At 43.6% G+C, this 19,884-nt stretch overlaps 1 protein-coding gene across 4 annotated transcripts in view; it reads left to right on the forward strand.

The window, feature by feature from the left end:
• Positions 1-1,323: 1,323 nt before the first annotated feature.
• Positions 1,324-19,884, forward strand: part of RNF38 (ring finger protein 38) — a 114,345-nt gene continuing 95,784 nt past the window's right edge. Inside the window, exons 1-2 of one of the 4 annotated variants that reach the window (XM_039380925.1) lie at positions 2,254-2,325; positions 16,561-16,645. In XM_039380925.1, coding sequence (XP_039236859.1) covers positions 16,597-16,645 — 49 coding nt within the window. In that variant the 5' untranslated portion in view covers positions 2,254-2,325; positions 16,561-16,596. Of the gene's footprint in view, positions 2,326-12,920; positions 12,960-14,824; positions 14,900-16,560; positions 16,646-19,884 lie in introns of those variants that run through there. The other 3 variants (XM_039380926.1, XM_027745149.2, XM_027745148.2) reach the window with 3 other exon arrangements.

Genomic DNA, 19,884 nt, shown 5'->3' on the forward strand with positions numbered 1-19,884 from the left:
ATATACTTTCTTAGGTTATTTTTGGAACACAATCTAGACGCAAAAAGGTTAGAAATATTGTTTTAGTTGAAGGACTGATGCTATTTTCACATCTTTTCCTGTAGTATAACATTCTCCAGTATTTAAATCTGCAGGTTTTGGAGGGCTCACCAAAAAGGAAGTCTGTGCCAAAATGCACTCTTAGACATCACCTTTAGCGTGAGAGTAGTTTTGAAGCAATTTCCCCCTGGAAGTGAGTGAAAAATGAATCATCATAAAGCAATAGTGGCTTTTGCAAAGCTCTGTTCATCTCTTTCTGCCAGCTGTGAACTGCCAGGAGTTTCACGAAGGCTGCATGGGCTTGCCCTATAGCAGCAATCCGAAAGTGGTGCAGACAACTCAGAAAGGTGAAGTGGAAGATGTGACAGGAGAGGACTTGACACTCTCACGTTTCACAGAATCAGCAGACAGGAGCTGTTGAAGTTGTTTCCTGTTTCAGGGCTGGAAACCTAACACTCCATGAAGCTTAAGCAAACAAATCAAGAAAGGCTTTGAATGGCTTCATATAATTGCTGGGACACAAGAATCATGTCAATAGTCTGCTACAAGTTACAGAGGTGTTAATCGTCTGGGGAGTGACGGTCACCTGTTCCCAGACTGGGTGAAAATCTCAACCAAATGCGTGAGAGAGTGGCACTGCTGTGATGAGGAAAACGAAATGAATTCTCCGTCTGCACATTTCAATCTCACAGAATTGCTGTTGTTCCACTGACGACAGCACGCGCACCGCTCTAGGTAGTAAATTTCCATGTGATTTTTCTTTGTTTATGTATGTGTCAGTTCTCCCATTATTTTACTCTTCCGGAGAACCAAACCCGCTGGCTGAGCTCCGCACAGGCAGCTGTTTCCCCGCACCGCAGCGCCGCACGGACGCACACGCCAAGAGGCATTTCCCCCCCCTCCCTTTCGGAGAAACCCTTAGTTGTGTTCCTGGCGTCTTCCCATGCCAGCGGATTTGCCAGAATGCTGTTTTATCTGGCAACGACAAATGTTGTTTATCTGGCGTCACCGTGGAAAGGAGTTCACCGACATCCCTGCCTTTTCTGCACACTCCGGCAGGGGCGGTGTGTCCCTGTGAGGGACCGGTACCCACCGCCTCCCGCTGACGCCTCCCAAGCTGACGGCTGGATGGGGCGGTCCCTGCTCCCTACACGTGCCCGTGGGGGCCGGCTCGCCCGATCGATCGCGACCTTTGCCCCTTGCCCGTCGCCCCCCTCCCCGGCGCGCTGTGCCGCCTCGGTGTGCGGAGCCGCACAGCGAAGGCGAAGGGCCCACGGCGGCGGGACTGGGCGAGGATGAATGCGGGCTCTGCGCGCAGGGTCCGGCCGGGGCGGGCTGAGACCCGCCGGGGGTCCCGGCGCGGACCCCGGTGCCGCTGTCCCGCGGGGGCTCCGCCGCAGTGCGGGGCGGCCGCGCCTGTGCGCGCCCCGCGGGCCGTCACGCCCTGCGGCAGCTGCTGCCAGCGGAGAGAGGCCTTGGGGAGGCGCCGAGCGCGCCCGCCCGCCGGACCGCTGGGGCTGGAGGCAGGGAGGGAAGGAGGCAGGGAGGGAGGAAGCAGGCGGGGAGGCTTCTTCCTCCTCCTCGGCGGCAGAGCAGCTGGCACGGCTCGGCACCGGCCCTCCGTGCCCGGCGGTGGGCTGCGCCCCGGCTGGAGGCTCCCCACGCCGCCCGTGCCACCCAGGCGCCCCCGCTGGCTCTGACCGCTCCGCCGCCCCCGCGCTGGGGCTGCTCCCGGGGCGGCGGTCGCCGCCGGCCGGCCGGAGCGGGCGGCTATGCCGGTGGCCGCCCGCTCGGCATCCCCCGGGGCGCAGCCCGACGCCGGGCTCCTCGCCCCTGCCCGCCGGCGGGACCGCGGTGCCGCTCCGCCCGGCCAGGAGAGCGGCGGCGAGCGGCACCTCCGGCAGGCCGGCGAGGCGGGCCGGCGCGGCAGATGGGTGGCTTCTTCCGCCGCCCCCTTCCTGCCTGCCTTCTCCTCCTCCTCTCCGCCGCCCCCCGCCTCCTCCACTGCCTCCTCCCCCGCTGTCGGGGCCGCCGTCGCCGCCTCCACCTCCCCCTCGGCTGCCTGCCTTCTCCCGGCACTCCCGCGGACCCGCTCCCGCTTCGGCTTCCCGGGACTCGCCATGAGCGGCGGTTCCGGTCGCCTGCCGCCGCCCGCCGCCCTCTGCCCGCCGCCGCCCCTCCACGGGCCGAGCTTGCCGGAGGCAGGAGCGCGGAGCCAGGGCCGGGGCAGCCCCGCCGGGCACGGCGCGCCCCGCGGCGCCCCGGGCGGCAGAGCTCCGCCACCAGGTGAGGGGGAGAGGGGCCCCGGGGGACCGGGAGCGGGGCTGGGCGTCCGGCTGCCCCGGCTGGCAGCGAGGCCGGCGCGCAGGGCCGCGGAGTTGCCCTTCGCAGCGCCCGGGGTCCGTTCCCGGGTGGGAGGCACGGGCGGGACGGGACGGCGGAGAAAGTCGCGCCGTTCTCAGCGCGGCGGGGCGGGTCGCGGCGGCGCTGCCGGCAGGCCGTGTGTCGCCCTGCCGGCCGCGGGGCACCCGGGGCCGCCTTTGCGCCGGTGGCCGGCGCGGCGGTGGCTCTTTCCCCGACGGCCGGTCGGGATGCGGCGGTGCGGAGCGCGGGCGGCCCGCAGTGCTGGCGCTCGGGCGGTCGCCTCCGGCTGCCAGCGCGCCCCAACCCTGCGCCCCTGCCCGCCCGTGCAGCCGCAGGGGTTGCGCTACGCAGAGCATCGCGCTCTCTCGCCCTCTCGCCGGCCGTGTGCGCGCCTCCTCTGTCTCATCGCACTTTAATGTGCCCTGGGCAGCGCCGGGGCCTCACCGGTGCTGCCGCCCCCCCTCCTCTGCGCAGCGGCCGCCGGCCTGCAGCAGCCTGCCCGCTGCGCCCCGCTCCTGGAAGGATTCGTGCGTGTGTGTGTGTGTGTGTGTGTGCGTGTGATGGGGCGATGTGCCCGTGCCCGTGTCCGTGCCCGGAGCCAGGCTCCGCCCCTCGCAGCGGGCCGTCGGTAACTGCGGGAATTCCCGGGGCACAGTGACAGGTTACCTCGGGTTCCTGCGCGGAGCTCCAAAATGCTGTTTGCAAGTCAGGCTGATGCCTTGTGAGACACCCCTGTTGAGTATCTTCCGGGCCCTCATCCGCAGCCCCATAGATGTGTTCTTGGATTTCCTCTTCGAAACAACCCCGCAGCAGGGTCTCTCTGAGGAGCTGGTTGTGGACATGTGGTTCATTCGTCCTGGAGCTTCGACGTTTCCAGGACTGTGGTCCCAGCATATGGGTTGATGTGCTTGTTTACAGTCAAACACAAGAGCTGCTTCCAAGGCTGCGCTGGAGTTTCCCACATGCTTATATTTAAACGCGTGTCTGTGTGGTTTCGGGACCAGGGCCTTAGATGTTTTCCTAAGCTGTTCTTTGTGAATGGCAGCCAGCATGAAGCTGTTTATGCCTATATGAAGTTAGCAATTAGGAAGTGGTATGGGAGAAGGTCAGAAAACAAGACATCGTTGTTTGGGCCTGGAGGCTAAAGAAATGAGCTGTCTAATTAGTCTTTTCTTAGCATGTATTTTTAGTGGTGCTTATGTCTTGGGCACTTGGGCGATTTACAGGAGTCTGCAGTGTGACTGTTTACACTGATAGAAATCTTGCTCTGAAATGAAGTAGGTTTTATAGACAAGCTCCTCTTGAAATTCGTGATTGACAACATATTAAAGGATTACAATGCAGAAAGTTGAGGGAGAACTTGAATTTTGACCTTTGAGTTGTATTATATAGCTCAGAAATTGCTTTTGCTGTGTCCTGAGAGCACACAACACAGGGGGCAGATTAGTCTCTCCCGGGCCTTCCTAATAACATATATAGGAGAAAAATACTCTTCCAGTGTAGGTTATCTGGAAATGGATGTTTTACCTGATGAAGCTCGATTTCAACTTTTTGTTTTAAAATTGCATGGGACATTCCTGATGTAGATGATAACCTTATCTTAAAGCCTAATCTCAAAACCACTCCTAATCTTCTTAAGCTCTTAACAATCCGATAGACAAATTGACCTAGTATACTACTGCTGGGAGATAAAAGCTTTTGTATATTCCATGATTTGGAAAATCATGGTGGAGGAAAGTACTGTAACCCTTATCATATAGTGAATCCATCACAAGCCTAGTGTAGAAAGACCTTACTCTTGGATTAGGGAATGCTGAGCTTTTATTCTTCCGAAAGGGAAGGGGCTTTTTTGGGTTTGCCCTGGAGTTTTGTTATTCACTAGCCCAGATCCTGTGTTTAAAAGTCCCGTGCTTAACGGTGTTTGGAATAGCCCGAACCAGTTTGCTCAGAACTCTTGCAGATACCCAGGTTGCATGGTTAAGTTTTACAGTATACTTAAGTCACAGCAGCGGATTGTTGTTAGTAGTTGCTTGTTAGTTAGTAGTAGCTTGTTGTTAGTCGTTGTCTCAAAAATACATAACACGTTTTCAGATAGTATGATCTGTGATTCAAATTCGAATTTTGATATAGTGTCATAATTTACAGACAAATACAGGGGATTTCTAGATGTGGGATGAGAAATGTTGGGGGGGTTGTGTTGGTTTTTTTTTTCCTCCAGAGGGAAAGACTGTTACTCTTTGTGAAGGTCTGCCTTTTTCATTCAGATATTTGTCATCAGAGGGAAAAATGATGTACCAAACTCAGGCATCAGGGTTGAACTTGGATGGTTTTGCTGAGCATCCTCTTAGTTGTACTTTTGATGGAGCAGTCACCTATTAGTGGTCCTAATATATTAACTTTTGATAAAAAACTGTATTGTGATCTGGTCTTCAGACATTAGGGGGTAGTGAAATTACTGTAGTTTAAGCGCAAGCTAAAAGAATGTTTACTCTGTCTTTTCCCCCAGCAGAACAACGTTCAGTGATGGGTGGGTCTTTTTTGCTCTTGTTTCTTTTGTGTTTTTCACCCAGTGTGTGTCAACAGAATGGAAAGTCTCTATTCATTGCTGTCAAATTAGTGAAAGGATATTGGACCAGAAATGCTGCAATGAGGAGCTGATTCTTTGTTTCATTCAGAAAATTGATCCTCATCTTAAGAGGCACTTCACCTTCCATAAAGTATTTTGCCTCCACTGGGGTATCTGAATATTTTCTTTTTTTTTTTTTTTTAAGGTCTGTATTAACATTTTCAGATTTTCCAACATCTGGAAAGGAAAGATGGCTTTTGAAATTTGTGCTGTACTTAAGATATGGTGCGATGTCCATAACTGGTGAAAGCAGTTTTTCTCTTGAACATCTCTGTTATGCATATCAGCTTTTTGGATGTCATCTGATGAACTTTGCTAAATTTAATTAATATTGCTTGCCCTCCTTATGTTTCTAAGTCTTTAGTTAGTTTAGTAGTTGTTTAAGGTGCACACGAGTCTCTAAGTCCTACCAGAGAATATTAAGAGGGATAAGGGAAGGTACTTATTTTGGCAGATAGCTAGGCATCTGCTAAGTCTTTCAGGTTGGAGAAGCTGAAGTTTCTGCTGAAGGGATCAGTGTCAGTTTTTAAACATATGCATGATTGTGAAATGTGGGGAGTTGGACTTCCTCGTACAGATAGTACTGGTGTGTCAGTTAAGTGCAGTAGAAAGCTGAATTCATAGCGGTTCTGCCTAATGCTGTATATGCTAAACACTTGTAATAGAGTTGTATGTTCATTTCAATGCATGTAAACTTTTGTGCCTTTAGCAGTTGTGCATAGTTATACCATCTTTGTGTGGTATTTGTGGTTTCGTTCTCAAACTGGAAAGTAGTTACTGTGGCTTTACAGTGGGAGTTATATTTAATTCTGGCATGCCTGGAGATAGATGCTAGTTTTTTTATTTATGACACGGTGATGCCTTCAGAGCTTTATGACCGTATAACATAAATTGAGATGGAAAGATAACTTCGTGGTAAAAACTAGTGAAGCGCATTCAATATGTGGATGCTTTTCAAGAGTTTGATTTTGATAGATTAAAGAAAAAAATAAACAAAGCAAACAAAAAAGCAAACAAAAAACCCACCAAAACTGGAAACTAGCATTGCAGCACCTCTATTTTAGGTTGGTCCAAATGCGATGTAAAGAAATAGCTTGATGGTACTTCTTGGTTAGAATTACCATAATATTGTAAATCTGTTACTCTGCATGTTTGATGGGTAGAACTAATCTGTCTTGGATACCAGATGAGAATTACCTTTAGCATGTCAGAATTACTCATTATAATGTTGGTATATTAGTTTTGCTAATTTTGAATTATAAAGGAAGATAGAAGGCTTTATTTTTTACATAACGTAGATGTACTTAGAGTCTAGTAATTATGGAATTAATGTTAGCAGACGTACAAAAAATGTTTATTCAGGACGTTGATTATAAGAGATATGAGTTGCATCTTTATAGTATTAATTTGGGAAATAAATGCAAATATACTCCTTTAACAATTATTTTCAGATAATGTGCATTTATTTTAAGCTATTTTCTGTGACTACTCTATCACTTTTATTTTTTACTTCACTTTGACTTTCTTTGATAAATTAATATGTAGTGCTTATATGAACTAGAAATTATAATTTTATAGGCTGAAATTGTTCTTTAGAAGTATGCCTTTTAGCTACAAGCACTAGCCAACTCAAATGAATATTAGCAAATGTTGATATTCTCCCCCACCCTGCCCCGAAAATAAGTATTTAAAGATAGTGTAAAACTGAGATAAATCTATTTTAAGGAAAGTTAATAATATAAAATTGATATGGAAATTTTTTAATTGCAGTTCATGCAGTATGAACAACTTTATCCTTGTTTAATCTAGACGTAAAATATTCAGAATCATGGGAATGAAAAATTCCAAATTGTCTCTGAAGTACAAATTTCAGTTTAGTAATAGAAAAAAGACCAGAGATAAGCCTTTAATTTTGAAATGCATGCTCTGCTTTGCAACATCTGCTTATGAAATAATCTAAATTATCCTTTTGGTCTAAGCCATCAAGATACTGATTATTGTCAATATCTTTTGATTCAAACTGGATGACCTATTGAAACTGATCCTTCAGCTGTCAGGAGGACTGTGAATTTTGGGGGCTCCACAGAAAAAAAACATAATACGGAACTGCAATATACTGGCAATTGATTTGGTTTGTAAACTCACATGTCTTTTGTTAGCTACTCCCTTGGCTAAAAGTTATTAGTTGCCTAGAGCAAGGGCAATGTGTGTGTTGATTTTCCTACTGGTCTCACTCCACAGGCATTGGTGAAGATGGCAGGGATTTGCCAGATGAAAAGCAATTTAGGTGTGATGTTTTGTACAGTTTTTGGTTAGAGTTTGTCTGGTTTTGAAAATGATGGTCTCCTCTCACATATGGTAACTAATTATGGATAATCGATCACTCATTGTGCAGTACAGTCTCAGTTCAAAGAAAAGGAATGCCACGAAAAATTACAGGTATATTTATATATGCATGTGTGTGTAATAGCTTTGTTCATGTCCTATCAGTTACCTCTTAAGTCTGAATGATTCTTCTGTATTTGATGACAGTGCTACACCATCTGCTTTTTCATGTCCGTCTGAAGTTGGCATTGAAGGTGCATTACATGTGCTATTTGAGCCTTGCTCTACATCTTTCCAAGATGAAATTACTATAGAAAAAAAAAAAGTTAGGCAGCAGAGTGGATTTTGTGCTCCCTGTGCTTCAGACTCTTGCTGCTTCACCAGTGCTTTCAGATGGGTTTAGATATGGAAAAGTCAACACTCTTCTCAACGTAGTTTGAGAAGCATGTTTACCTTGTCACAGAAAGGTTAAAATGAGAAACTTCATTAAAAAATGTTAATAAGCATGATTGAGAATGTTGTAAATTCTTGGAAAAGCTATTCTACTTCTAGAAGAATTCTATTAAAATAGTGGGGTTTTTTCTTTTCCCTGCCTTTTTATATTTAGTTTTGCTGCTTTTTTTCACCCTCAAATTATCTTAGCAAAATGAAATCCATGTGCACACAGAATCTTTTTGATTCATGGTTTGGTTTTTGTTTTTTTTTTTTCCCCTGAGAAAGATAGGCTTTCAAAGTTTTTCAACCAATAGCATTGCAACTTTTTTTTCTTAGGTCTTGCACCTCAGCTATTTTAAATGGTCTTGTGTGGCATCTGCTTCATATTAGAAGTTCAGATGGAGATGTATCATCTAAACCCGGGAGTTGTCAATGTTAATGTGATGCAACACGTGGCTGGGACAACAAGAAGGTAGAACACCAAAATGAAGGAGCAGTTTATGAAGTTTGCAGTGTCCTGGTTTTGGCTGGGATAGAGTTAATTTTCTTCCTTGCAGGCATGCTGGGCTGGGCATCAGTCTGTGGGTGGTAAGCAATGGTACTGTGTATCACTTGTTTCTCTTGGGTTTTATTCCCCCTCCCCCAACTCCTCTTATCTCCCTTGTCTCCCTTTTAATTATAATATTATGTCATTATTGCTGTTGTAGTATTTTACTTTATTTCAGTTACTGTTCTTATCTCAATCCACGAGTTTTACCTTTTCCCACTTCTCCTCCGAACCACACTGGGGAAGGGGGAGAGTGAATAAGGGCTGCTGGTACTTAGTCGGGGTTAAACCACGACACACAAGAAGCTCCATTTACAGGAATATCCTAAATGATGGTGTTGCTTTCTCCCACCTTTGTTTTACTGGGTTTTGTGTTGTTATGTTGTGGTTTCTTGTTAGTTTTTGTTGTTTTTTTTTAACACATTCTGTTTAATTCTTCTATGCTGTTTCTAAGCTATTTTTTTTCTTGTTTGTATATGTGAAGTACAGCAAATGTTTGGTCGTTAGGATTCCCTGAAAAAGGAAAAGATTCTTCGTTCTTGATGGGAAAAATACTGTTGTTCTTGTGCTTTGATGACTTAAAATAAAGCTTCCTTCAGGAAGTGACTTGATGTGTAATGTGGGGCAAAGAATGCATACTTCATTTAAGGAAAGATGCAGGAAGTGGTTTTTGAAATAAAGTCGTAGGTATTTTCGGAACTGCTTTAAGCAAGCACAGTATAGTGTTCTGAGCTTCTCAAATGCACACACGTGCTCCAAATGTTCATTCTTAAAACACTCTTCTCTGGATCTTTCTCAGTAAAGAGTCTGCATCCTAAGTCTGGCAGCTCAGCAGCTGTTCCCATTATCCCTGGCATCGTGTTTAGGTTGAGCCTCTGCATCCTGCCTCTGGTGCAAGCCCTTTGCAGGCATGATGTGTGAAAAAGTAACATCTGTTATCAGTCTGTTGGTGGGAAAGTGTGTCAAGATGTTTCTCTAATTTCTTTTGTAATGACCAGGGTTCTGCATCCACACAAATAATCTATGTTGCTTCTTTCGTTGTTTGACAGCTGGTGTGGTTTCCTTGAACGCGGCCTGTCATAATAACCAGCCTTCAATGAAACATTGTAGTATTTCAGAGCTCACATCTCTTAAGCATTTGGCCTAGCTTGCCAGTTTCCAGGATAATCCCAAAAAGGAAATGTACTCCATCATTTCAATTACAAAAAAACCCCAAACCAAAACCAAAACACAAACAAACAAACAAAAAAACCCCCAAAAACCAGCAGCCAAAAAAACTCCAACAAAACAAAACCCTGAAAAACTTACTTAAGTCTTTCAGGTATTTTTCTGTTCTTTTTTTGTAGTGTACACAACTGTAGCACAAAGATGTCTAGCCAGTATCAGTTAGGATCATAACTTAAACTGTTAAAGGGTGTTTATGATTGGTTTTGATATTCTTTATGAGTAGTGGAATTGTACTTTTTACTATGATACTACTGATCTGTGCTTCCAAAAAAATGTGATTTGTGCATATTTTTTTGGAAGGAGGGCATGAGGAAGGTTGTTATGTTACATATTTTCTGCCAGTCTGTGGAGGAGTAAAGTATGAATTCTGTGAATCTTATTAAAGTATTTCATAATCCGCACGCCTGGAAAATTCCCTGTTAGGAATACTACCCTCGAATAATTTAAATATTGCTACAAGCCATACACTGTATTTGTTTGCATAGGTTCTAGTATGAGAGCCTGCGAAATGGTTATTAAACCACAAAGGATGGCTGGTAACGTTAGCTGTGTATATGGAACAGTTGGGTCTGCCAGGGAATACATGAACAGCTCCTATGCTGTATGATTGACTCTGCACCACAGAACTGCAACATACAGTTTGAAAACATTTGCTGCCTGCTTTTTCAGCACAGCTGGAAATTTTCCCCTCTTTATCTTTTGCTGCTTTGCACCTGATGTACATTCAAGTTCCATAGTGAAAATATTATAGATTTATGTTAACTATCTGCTCGGATTCCTGCTCAGTGAAGTTTCAATTTTAGGCACATGGATACATCTATTCTCAGGAAGAGCCTGTGCAAATGTTTGCAGGATCTGAATTGTGGTGTGTTTTTTCCTCCCTGCCTACAGGTTGACATTTTAAAGTGATTTTTTAAAATTCCCTTAAAAATGTGTTTATCTACATTTTTTAAGTGTGTGCAGCTTACTGTATAGATCTTTTCCACAGCATCACTTTTTTCCTGTTTGTAATTTGATATGGCACAAAGCCAAGCAGGAGTAAGCAATGGCTTTTGGAAGGCACAGGAACCCTGTGAGTCTGTGATCCTTGTGGTTTGTGTGTGTTTTTGAGGAAGTTTACAAGAAGTATTTATTATATGATCTGTAAATTGATTTTGAAGATTATTTTGGAGATTGGGTACAGGTTAGTCTTCTGAGTGGTTTCAGAAATTTGTAATGATTTTTGGAAGCTTGGGAATGAAGGCTTTTAGGCACTGGTGTGATAAGTGTCTTCAAACTTAAGAAATCTGTGATTATGCTTGTAAAGAAGTAAAGTAGCAAACAGTGGTACATGGTGCAGGGACATATTTCAAGAAAGTGGGAGTCAAGCTGTATTTGTTGTTCTTCATAAATGCCTGTGGAGTTGAAAAAAGTAAGTGAGACAGTCAGAAAAATATTCTTTTCTTCATTGAAACTTAATTGTTTTTTTAAAACACTGTCAGTGTCTTGTGCCCATAGGGATATGCAATGAGATACAAAAAAATATTAATAATGAAGAGTTTGAACACTGAGAAAAAATAACTTAAAGGATTTGTTGCATTTTGGCAGCTTTTTATTTGGTAATGGCATTCTGAACCGGAAGGATTAGGGTAGGGCTATAAAAGTGGTAAACGCTGTAAAAATGGTACAACAGCGACAAGGATTGTCACCTTACAAACTTGGAAAAAACCCACTGTTATTGAGCAACGTATCTCTCTGGTGGAATAGGGGTCCTCCAGCTAGTTCATGGATTACGCTCTATGGAGAGGACCAGTCAGTAAATTGGGGCTTGGGTGTGCTAGTCAGAGGGACCTTGGCAGCCTGGAGAACTGGGGACCTGGTATTCAACAAAGGTGTCCTGCACTGGGACAGCACAGCTGTGTGCCACAAGGGTTTGAATGGGTGGATAGCAGCTCTGTGGAAAAGGCAGATACTCACTGAGGGCACCAAGCCGATGTAGGGTCTAGGGCATGTGACCTCTGAGGAGAGGCGGAGGAAACTAGAGTTGCACAGCCTGGTGAAGAGACAGCCCAGGGGAAATCACAATGCCCTATACCCTCCTCTTATGGGAGGATGAAGAAAAGGTAGAACCAGGCTTTTGTATGCTGGTAGGGCAAGAGGCTGGGAATAGGACTCCGACTGGAATACGTAAATTTCTAGCAGATATTGTAAGGACGAATGTTTTTTCCCCCTAGAGCAGAGAACTGGAGACATGATGGAATTTACAACTTTGGGGATATTCAGATCTTAGCCAGACAAGGTGCTGGGTAGCCTGTTCTAAAGTGGCCTGGTCTTGGGGAATTGGATTAGGTGATGTTCAGCAATCTTCTCTCAGCCTGTGAAAGTTTGTATGCCCACTGTGTAGTGGGCATGTTACCCTTGGCTCGGGGGTGCTTGCTTCAGGCACTGTAAATAGAGAAGGAGCAGCAGTTTGATTTTTTCACCATGGTCATCTTAACGTGCTTCCTCCACACACACCTTTTGTGATGGGTGTTTTGTGTACAAATGCTTCTGGGTAAAGCATCAGTAGCAATTTGTATTTAAAGCAGAGCTACATTTCTGCCTCTCAGCCCTTCTTCCTAACTTATTTACTTACTGGTTTATGTACGAACAGTCTGTATGCACTTCAGTTTTTGTTATTTTTCAGTCCTAGAGGTGTAGGGGATGTTGAATCTTGTCTCTTTCCTGTCATACTTGGTACACTTTCTCGGAAAGTGCCAGATAAAGGAATTGAGAGATGTGTTGTTCAGTAATGGGAGGTGTGTTTTTCAAGCTTGTAGGGTATGTAAAATATGAACAAATAAAACAAAAAATATAAAAATATATTCACTGATATGTTTTTATCTTTTTTTGTTAGTTGGTAGTGAACTAGTGTTTTTGATGTGATGACTCTACTAGAACATAAATTTTCTGTAGTATTTTTAAGGGAGAATGTTACAAACAAGAATTCAGTCAATAACATAAAATATGAGCATAACAGGAAGTAAGCAAAGAGTGAAAAACTGGTATATAACCTCTTCAGGTTGCCTTCCCGTGTAAAAGTGAAATTAGCATTTTATGTAAAGCTGTCATACTTGTTCTCTGAGTCCTGTTTCTCTCTAAATAGCTTCTTGAGGGAGGCTTTTTAGTTTCTTAAAAAGACTTTTAAGAAATCAGTAGTTAAGTAGCAGATAAATTATTCTGCTCCCTGAAGCAAACGCTCTGAAGAGAGCTGATGCTGTTTTGTTTACCTTATTGACCCGTGGACATAGGTAGTTGCTGGGCAGCTGGACAGTGTTTTTCTTCCAAATAGCTGCAGTGTATGGTCTCTCTTACAGGGGCACAGGAAAGAGTGGAGGATATCAAGGACTAGGGAAACCAAAGGAATTGCAGGCAATGGTAAGTGAAAGGATTTGGAGGCGAACTGGGTTATTGCAGGGAGAGAACATAAAAATACAGAACGAAAATCCATGAACACCGATTTTCATTATTTCTCCTGTTCATGTAATGACTGATTTCTTTTGAGGATCAGTCATAAACCATCTGAGTCATATAAGGGAATTTCCAAAGTGAGGGAGTTGGCCATATTGTTTTGGACTTGTTTAATGTGAATTAACTGAGGTGTTGTCTGTATCTCGTTAACCAGCTGCATGGTGGCTGTGGGTAAGGTGGGTAGTGAAGCCAAATGAGGATACCAGAGTTTTCTGGAGTTACTGAGTCTTCAGTTAGGATGGAGTCATAAAGCATTTTAAAGCAAGGAGTTGTGCCATTTGTTTCATTTATTATTCTGTAACGTTTCTAACATTTCTGTGTTGGGTCACGTTTTTGTTTCCTGTTTTTTGGATGCCTCATTTTCTGTTTGCCACCGATGTCCCAGAGAGAGAAACATTTCTTCCTTACCTTTGTGTTTCTCCCTTTGCTGCTGTTTTAGCTTTTTGGGGTGTTTTTTCCTCTCAAGTTTAATAGTGACAAAGAGAGGAGTAACGAAGCAGTCAGATTGTTTGCATTGGAAGGCAAGACATAGGAAATCACTCTACCACTGTATAAGGCTGTAAGAGAGCTTTGTTTTCAAGGCACCATGTCTAGTTTTGGAGGCCTGTTATGTTTCTATGGATTTTCAGAATAAGTTGAATTGGCCAGCAAAGAGATACCAAAAAGACTGGACTATTTTTAAGTTCGATCTTCTAAAGATCTTGAGTTTACACAGATTTGGAGAAGAAATGTTGTCTAAGATTTATTACAGCTCTAAGACGAAGTTCTAGGATAACTGCTAAGGATTTTATGATCTCTGTAGACAGCAATAGCTGAAAATACTTTTAATACTGTTCAGTACGGTTGGTATGACTTGCTGAATATCTGTGTACTGACATGCTTTGATATTTATTATGCAGTGTCTTTAGAGTTACTGTTTAGGGTTGTCTATGCTACAAAGCTATGCTATGTTAATTTAATCAGTATAGCTAAAGGGGCAAGAATGGTCTTCTCAGACATGAAAGTGACTTTGAATCGTTCATTCTGGGAGAGTTTGTCCTATTTTGAGAAACAGGGTAAGTCACTGATATGAACATTTTGGTCTCATAACCCCACTGTTCTTGGGTTATAGACATGGTGCACCTGGAGAATTGTGGCTTACAGATGCACTTTCCTGTTCTCTTATGTAGACCACCAGCTCAGAGATGCTTGAAAGTTGAAGTTCCTACCCGTTATGTGTGGTATTGAAAAGAAATTTCTAGTCACATGGGGGCCCATGTGGTGCCTTTGTGGAGTTTGTGTGTCAGCCCCTTCTCCATGCAGTCGGTCACTGTGATGAAATTAAGAGATGATTTCATATAAAACATTTGTGTTTTATGCTTTCATCTTGCTTTGCCTAACTCTTGCTGCCTTGGGTTTGCTGCTACTTGTGTTTAAAATTTTGGTACTCCTCTCAGCTCATTTAAGGAGTCATGCTGGAACCTCCTGGATTGATCTCACGGCTTTCCAAGCTTTTTCCTTGCTTTTGCTACCTCCCAGGCCAGTTAAGGTTGTCCTTTTCAGGACTATTGGTGAAGGAATAAATTTCAAAGTGCAGTAAAAATCCTTTAGTGGGCTGAATTGCACGCCTTGCAGATTGTTATGCTCAGCATTCTTGTGACTACTGAAGCTTTTTATGTCCTCATTGGAGCTGTGACATCAAAATGGGAGAGCTATCACATAGCCTCAGGAGAGGGGAACACCGGGACGTGTAGTTACCTGTTCTCCAGGGCTGTCCAAAGGTCTCAGTGGAGAACACAGCGGGCTGAGGTTGAAGAAAGACCTTTGGGAGACATATTTCTGGGATGTGAAAGTGATTCTCAGCACTGGTAAATAAAATGCAGTCTTGCTCCAACTGCTTGGACCCCCTGTGAGGATTGTGTATGAACACTGCAAAACTGGGCGTAGAACTTGGTTTTTTTGGTGATAACAAGAAAGGTTTTTCACGTGAAGCAAACTGCTATTGTTATGAATTTATTACTTATAAAAGAAGGAGAAGTGGATTTTGGTTGGTGTATACACAAAAAAGAAATGTGGCAGTTTGATCTCTGGTTAAGTCTGAACTCGTGGATTTTTGCTCTGACTACAGCATATTTTGTGTTGGAAAAACCTGAGTAGTGAGAGCTTGAATTCTAAATTTACTCACCCAAGCACTGCAGATGTTACTTTCTGGAAAGCATTGTGAAACAGAGCAGATGGAGGCAGATTTTGAGGAGTAGATTTGCTCTACTGTCTTCTGAAGTGTAGACATAATTCTCATCATCAACCACAAGCAGTCATGCTTCAACTTTGCAAATCAAGTATCATGAAAACAGAATTAATATGTGGTCTGATTGTTGATTTCAGTGTTTATGGCTGTGTTTAGAGAGGCAAATGTGCTCTTGTACTGTGAAATCTGTGAAGGCAAGAGACGTTCTCTAGAATTCTGGAAGTCCAGTTGAACTTCATTACTATAGAGAGGCTACTAGAAGGCTTTGTTTTGCTTTGAAGATGACAGAGTGGCTGTTGAAAAGGGTAGTGTGTTGAAACAAAGATGGGTAGCTCACCAGTCACAAGGTTATTTTTGTTCAAACTCTCCTTTCCATATGCATTTACGTCTCTGTTGAAATTTCCCCTTTTTTCCACTTGCTATTACTGTTATTAACATACTGATGATCGTAAAGAAGGTTTGAGAGTTCAAAACAAGTTGACTGGTGGTAAATCCTGTGTCTGAAGTTCTAACTCTTCTCTTTTTTTTTTTTTTTCTTTTTTTTGGCATGTATGTTTTCAGTTTGTTTGCTGCTAGAGACAAGCAACACCTGCATGTGGGAATGCTCACAGGCAGACACACAAACTTAGATACTTCATATATAGAACAGTCACCTCTGTATCTCTTAAAAAGATCTGCTGTTCGGCAGTGGCTACATTCCTTCACTTCTGATTGCCTCAGTCCATTCTTTAAAGTATAAAAGTGGTTTGCTGAAACTGGCTCTGTGAATTCCTAAAATTATGTGTGTTGAATGCATTGTAAACTTAGAGGGTTCTTTTTGTGCTGTTGTATAGCTAATGGCTTGCCTTTGGGACTGGCTGACCTGGCTACTCTGACACTTCTCTCCTAGTTCTGTACACTACTTCATGAGATCTTGGCTTCAACTGAAATATGCCTAAAAAAAAACTAGACTTTTTTAAAATCTGTGTATATACTCAATGCATAAATCTGAGAGCCCTGTGTTCTGGACTGGAGAGAGGTATGCCTTCATTAAAAGCAACAGTGGTAGTTTGTTCAGTCGTGTAAAGATACTGGTAATAGCAGTCCCCATCAGAAGAAGTCAGTCACTTAAAATGTAGCCTGTATATAACTGCAGTAATTTGTCCTCTTTCTCAAAGTTTTCATGTCAAAGGGGTATTTTTGCTGCTAAGCTGCTAGATAAACAGCTGAAAACTGCTGAGGTATGTGGATATGTCACAGGTATTGGCTGACGTGCATCTGTGTTGCTGCTTTTGCTTTCAGATGTTACCATGAGTATCAGTTGGAGCACAAGGAGCTATGGTAGTAGGAGTGTTTGGGAGAGCTGGGTCTTGTTTACTTGAGAAAGGTAAGAGTGTGATGGGATTGTGGGAATTCCTGATGGAACAGATTGAGAATGGGTGATAACTAGCCAGGCAAGATCATCGGGCAATGAAATACCTTACTAAGTTAAAAAAAAAAAGGTATCACGAGCTGAAAATTTTCTGTAGCCTGTTACTGAATTAGGAGACATGAAGAAAATTCCAGAATGCGGTTCATTTGTGCAAAACATAAAAAATTAAAAACTTTGGAAACTAAAACAAAATCCAGTGGAGGAAGAAGGTTATATTGTAGTGGGGTAACTTTGACTGAACACCAGGTGCCCACCAAAGCCACTTTATCACTCACCTTCCTCATCTGGTCAGGGAAGAGAAAGTATGACAAAAGGGTCAGTAAGTACAGTCATTGGCAAAACAGACTTGGTTTGGGGAAACTAATTTAATTAATTGCCAATCAAAAGGCCGAGAAGGATAGTGAAGAATGAAAAACAAACCTTAAAACACCTTTCCCCGACCCCTCCCTTCTTCCCAGGTTCAACTTCAACTCCAGACTTCTCTGCCTCTTCTGTCTGAGTGGCTCAGGAAAATGGGGAATGGGGGCTGTGGTCAGTTTATAGCACTTGGTCTCTGCTGCTCCTCCCTCCTCATGTTCTTCCCCAGCTCCAGCGTGAGGTCCCTCCCACAGGAGACTCCGCCAACTTCTCCAGCATGAGTCCTTCTCATGGGCCACAGTTCTTCATGAGCTGCTCCAGTGTGGGCTTCCAGTGTGGTTATAGCCTCCTTCAGGCACATCCACCTGCTCACGTGTGGGGTCTGCCGTGAGCTGCAGTAGGACAGGCTGCCTCACCATAGTCTCCACCACAGGCTGCAGGAGAATTTCTGCTCCAGTGCCTGGAGCATCTCCTCTCCCTCCTTCTTCGCTGACCCTGAGGTCTGCTTGGCTGCTGTTGTGCAGCACTTTTCCCCCCTGTTTAAGTATGTTATCTCAGAGATGCAGTCACCGTCACCAATGGGCTTGGGCTTGGCCAGTGGCAGTTCAGTTTTGGAGCTGGCTGGCACTGTCTCTTTTGTACACAGGGGAACCTTCTGACTTCTTCTGACAGAAATTAGCCCTGGTAGCCAGCTACCAAAACCTTGCCATACAAGATGGCCTGGAAAAAATCTGGAATTATTCGCATAGGTGACCAATGGAGACAGACATTGCCTGTATGTATGTGTTATTTTTGCTGTCATGATTTTGTCACAACTCCAAGACAGTTGCTTGAAGAAGGAAATGGCTTTCCATAAGGTGTCCTGGAGCAAGATGAGGTGTGTGAAGGGGTGGGTGAAAAAGCTGAAGTAGGGAAGTAGAGTAAATTCAGCATGTTGTATTGTTTTGTGTGTGATTGCTTATGACATAAACACTTTGCTGCCTAGAAAAGATCTACAGCTGAAAAAGGGCAATGTAGTTGAACCCAAAAGCAGCTTGCATCTAAAATTGAAAATGAACTGCATTGCAGCCATTATATTGAATAAAGAAATGTGTATATACAGAAGGATCTAGATAAAGGCTATGAATCCTGCTTATGTTCTCTAGATTACTCACTTGTGAGAAATCTTAAGATACTGTATATAGTTAAAAGTTTGGCAGGGGGGAAAAGTCTGGAATTGTAAATAAAATAAAATAATCAAATTCAAAATGAAATGCTAAACCAAAACCTTTTGATGTAGAGAGAGATTGGTACACTGAGTCTTTTGTTTAGCTTTTGGGGGATTTCAGATTTTTAACTTTACCCTGAAGGCTTCCAGAAAGTTGTGGGGGTTTTGTGGTGGTGGTGTTTGTTTGAGACTTTTTGTGGTTTTTTGTTTTTTCTCCTCACACATCAAAGACAAAGCAACTGCAAGACTAACAAAGATGTAGAAATAATCCAGCTATATAAGTGGAATATAAAGAGTAGTGTTCAGACTAATCTGTGATTTTCAGTAAAATCTTCTTAAGACTGACCTGCTGCTCTGTCATTTGATTGAAATTGCTGCACTTTGTCTGTTGTCTTTGTAAATGCAGTACCTAGATTCTTGTGTGTGTTTTAGCAAGAATCTTTTAAGTGGATTTTGTCTATCTAATGCCCATCTTGTGGCCAAATGTCAATGGCTGTGATGTTCAGAGTAAACTTCAGAAGGCAGTCACATCGATCACAAGGACAGAAGGAGCTTTGATAACATATTTTCATGTAAGGACGGAGGTCAGCAATGTTGTCGACAGGACTGGAGAGTAATAAACAACACTGAAACCATGTTGTCTGTGGAAGAGTGCGGGGGTTTTTTAGTAAGGAGGAAGGGGAAATAGTTTCGTGCTTATAAGGAAGTTTCTCCTTTCCGAGTAGCACTTGGTTTGCATGCCAAGGATAAACTTTAGTATTTGTAAGGAACAGTTGGTGTTGCTGTGGGTGACCCATCTTGTGGGTGTAGGTGAAAATTGGCCCATTTTGAGCCTTTCCAAAATGCTGTGGCTTATCAAAGACATCTTTATTGTTTTTAGAAGATTTTATACACTGTGTTTGAAGGATCAGTTTTTCAGTGGAATGAGTGGGTGTGGAACTCCTAGGTAAGTGGTCTCTTTATGAAGCTTTCACTGTGATGATGCACAGACTCTTTATTCTAAAGAACACTGTCTGCATCCATTGCTAGAAGTGTTGCAATACTGTGCAGTCTCTTTCTTTGTATTGAGTGTGGTAGTGTGGGACCTTTGTGGCAAAACAGAGGAGGAAGGTGAAATCAAGACATGCTGCAAGAGCTTGTTTGGTTTGTGGAGTTTTTGTTAAGTGTTTGACTGACTTTGGTTGCTTAAAGGCAGATAAGGACAGCTTTTGGCTTGTATGTGTGTGTTTTCTCTGATTCATGTCATGAGGCTCTGAATCAGGCATCCACCCCTTTATTAGCTATATAGAAACAGTGTAAGGAAGGTCCTTAAAAGTGTGTTTCTAGGGTCATAACTTCATGTACTTCTAATCTTCAGCTGGAGTAGCAGAGCTGCACATTGTCACCTGGCTTCTGACCCCCTTACTCCTAAAATATATGAATGAACTTCTGCAATTTAACAGTAGCAGCAGGTGTAAACTGAGGTAAATCACCTGTCCAGGGTCACAGGGTGTCCTTACAGATACATACCTACAATGTGTCGGAAGGCTGGAATTGTTTCTCTCATTGGTAGTGCTGCTGTAACCTGGGATCAAGAAATGAAAGGAAAGAGATTGCAACCACTTCTTTTCAGTCTGTGTAGTAACTTCTG

The sequence above is a fragment of the Pipra filicauda genome, unplaced genomic scaffold (assembly GCF_003945595.2).
Source record: "Pipra filicauda isolate LSUMZ 115617 unplaced genomic scaffold, ASM394559v2 scaffold208_size1342795_pilon, whole genome shotgun sequence".
NCBI lineage: Eukaryota > Metazoa > Chordata > Aves > Passeriformes > Pipridae > Pipra > Pipra filicauda.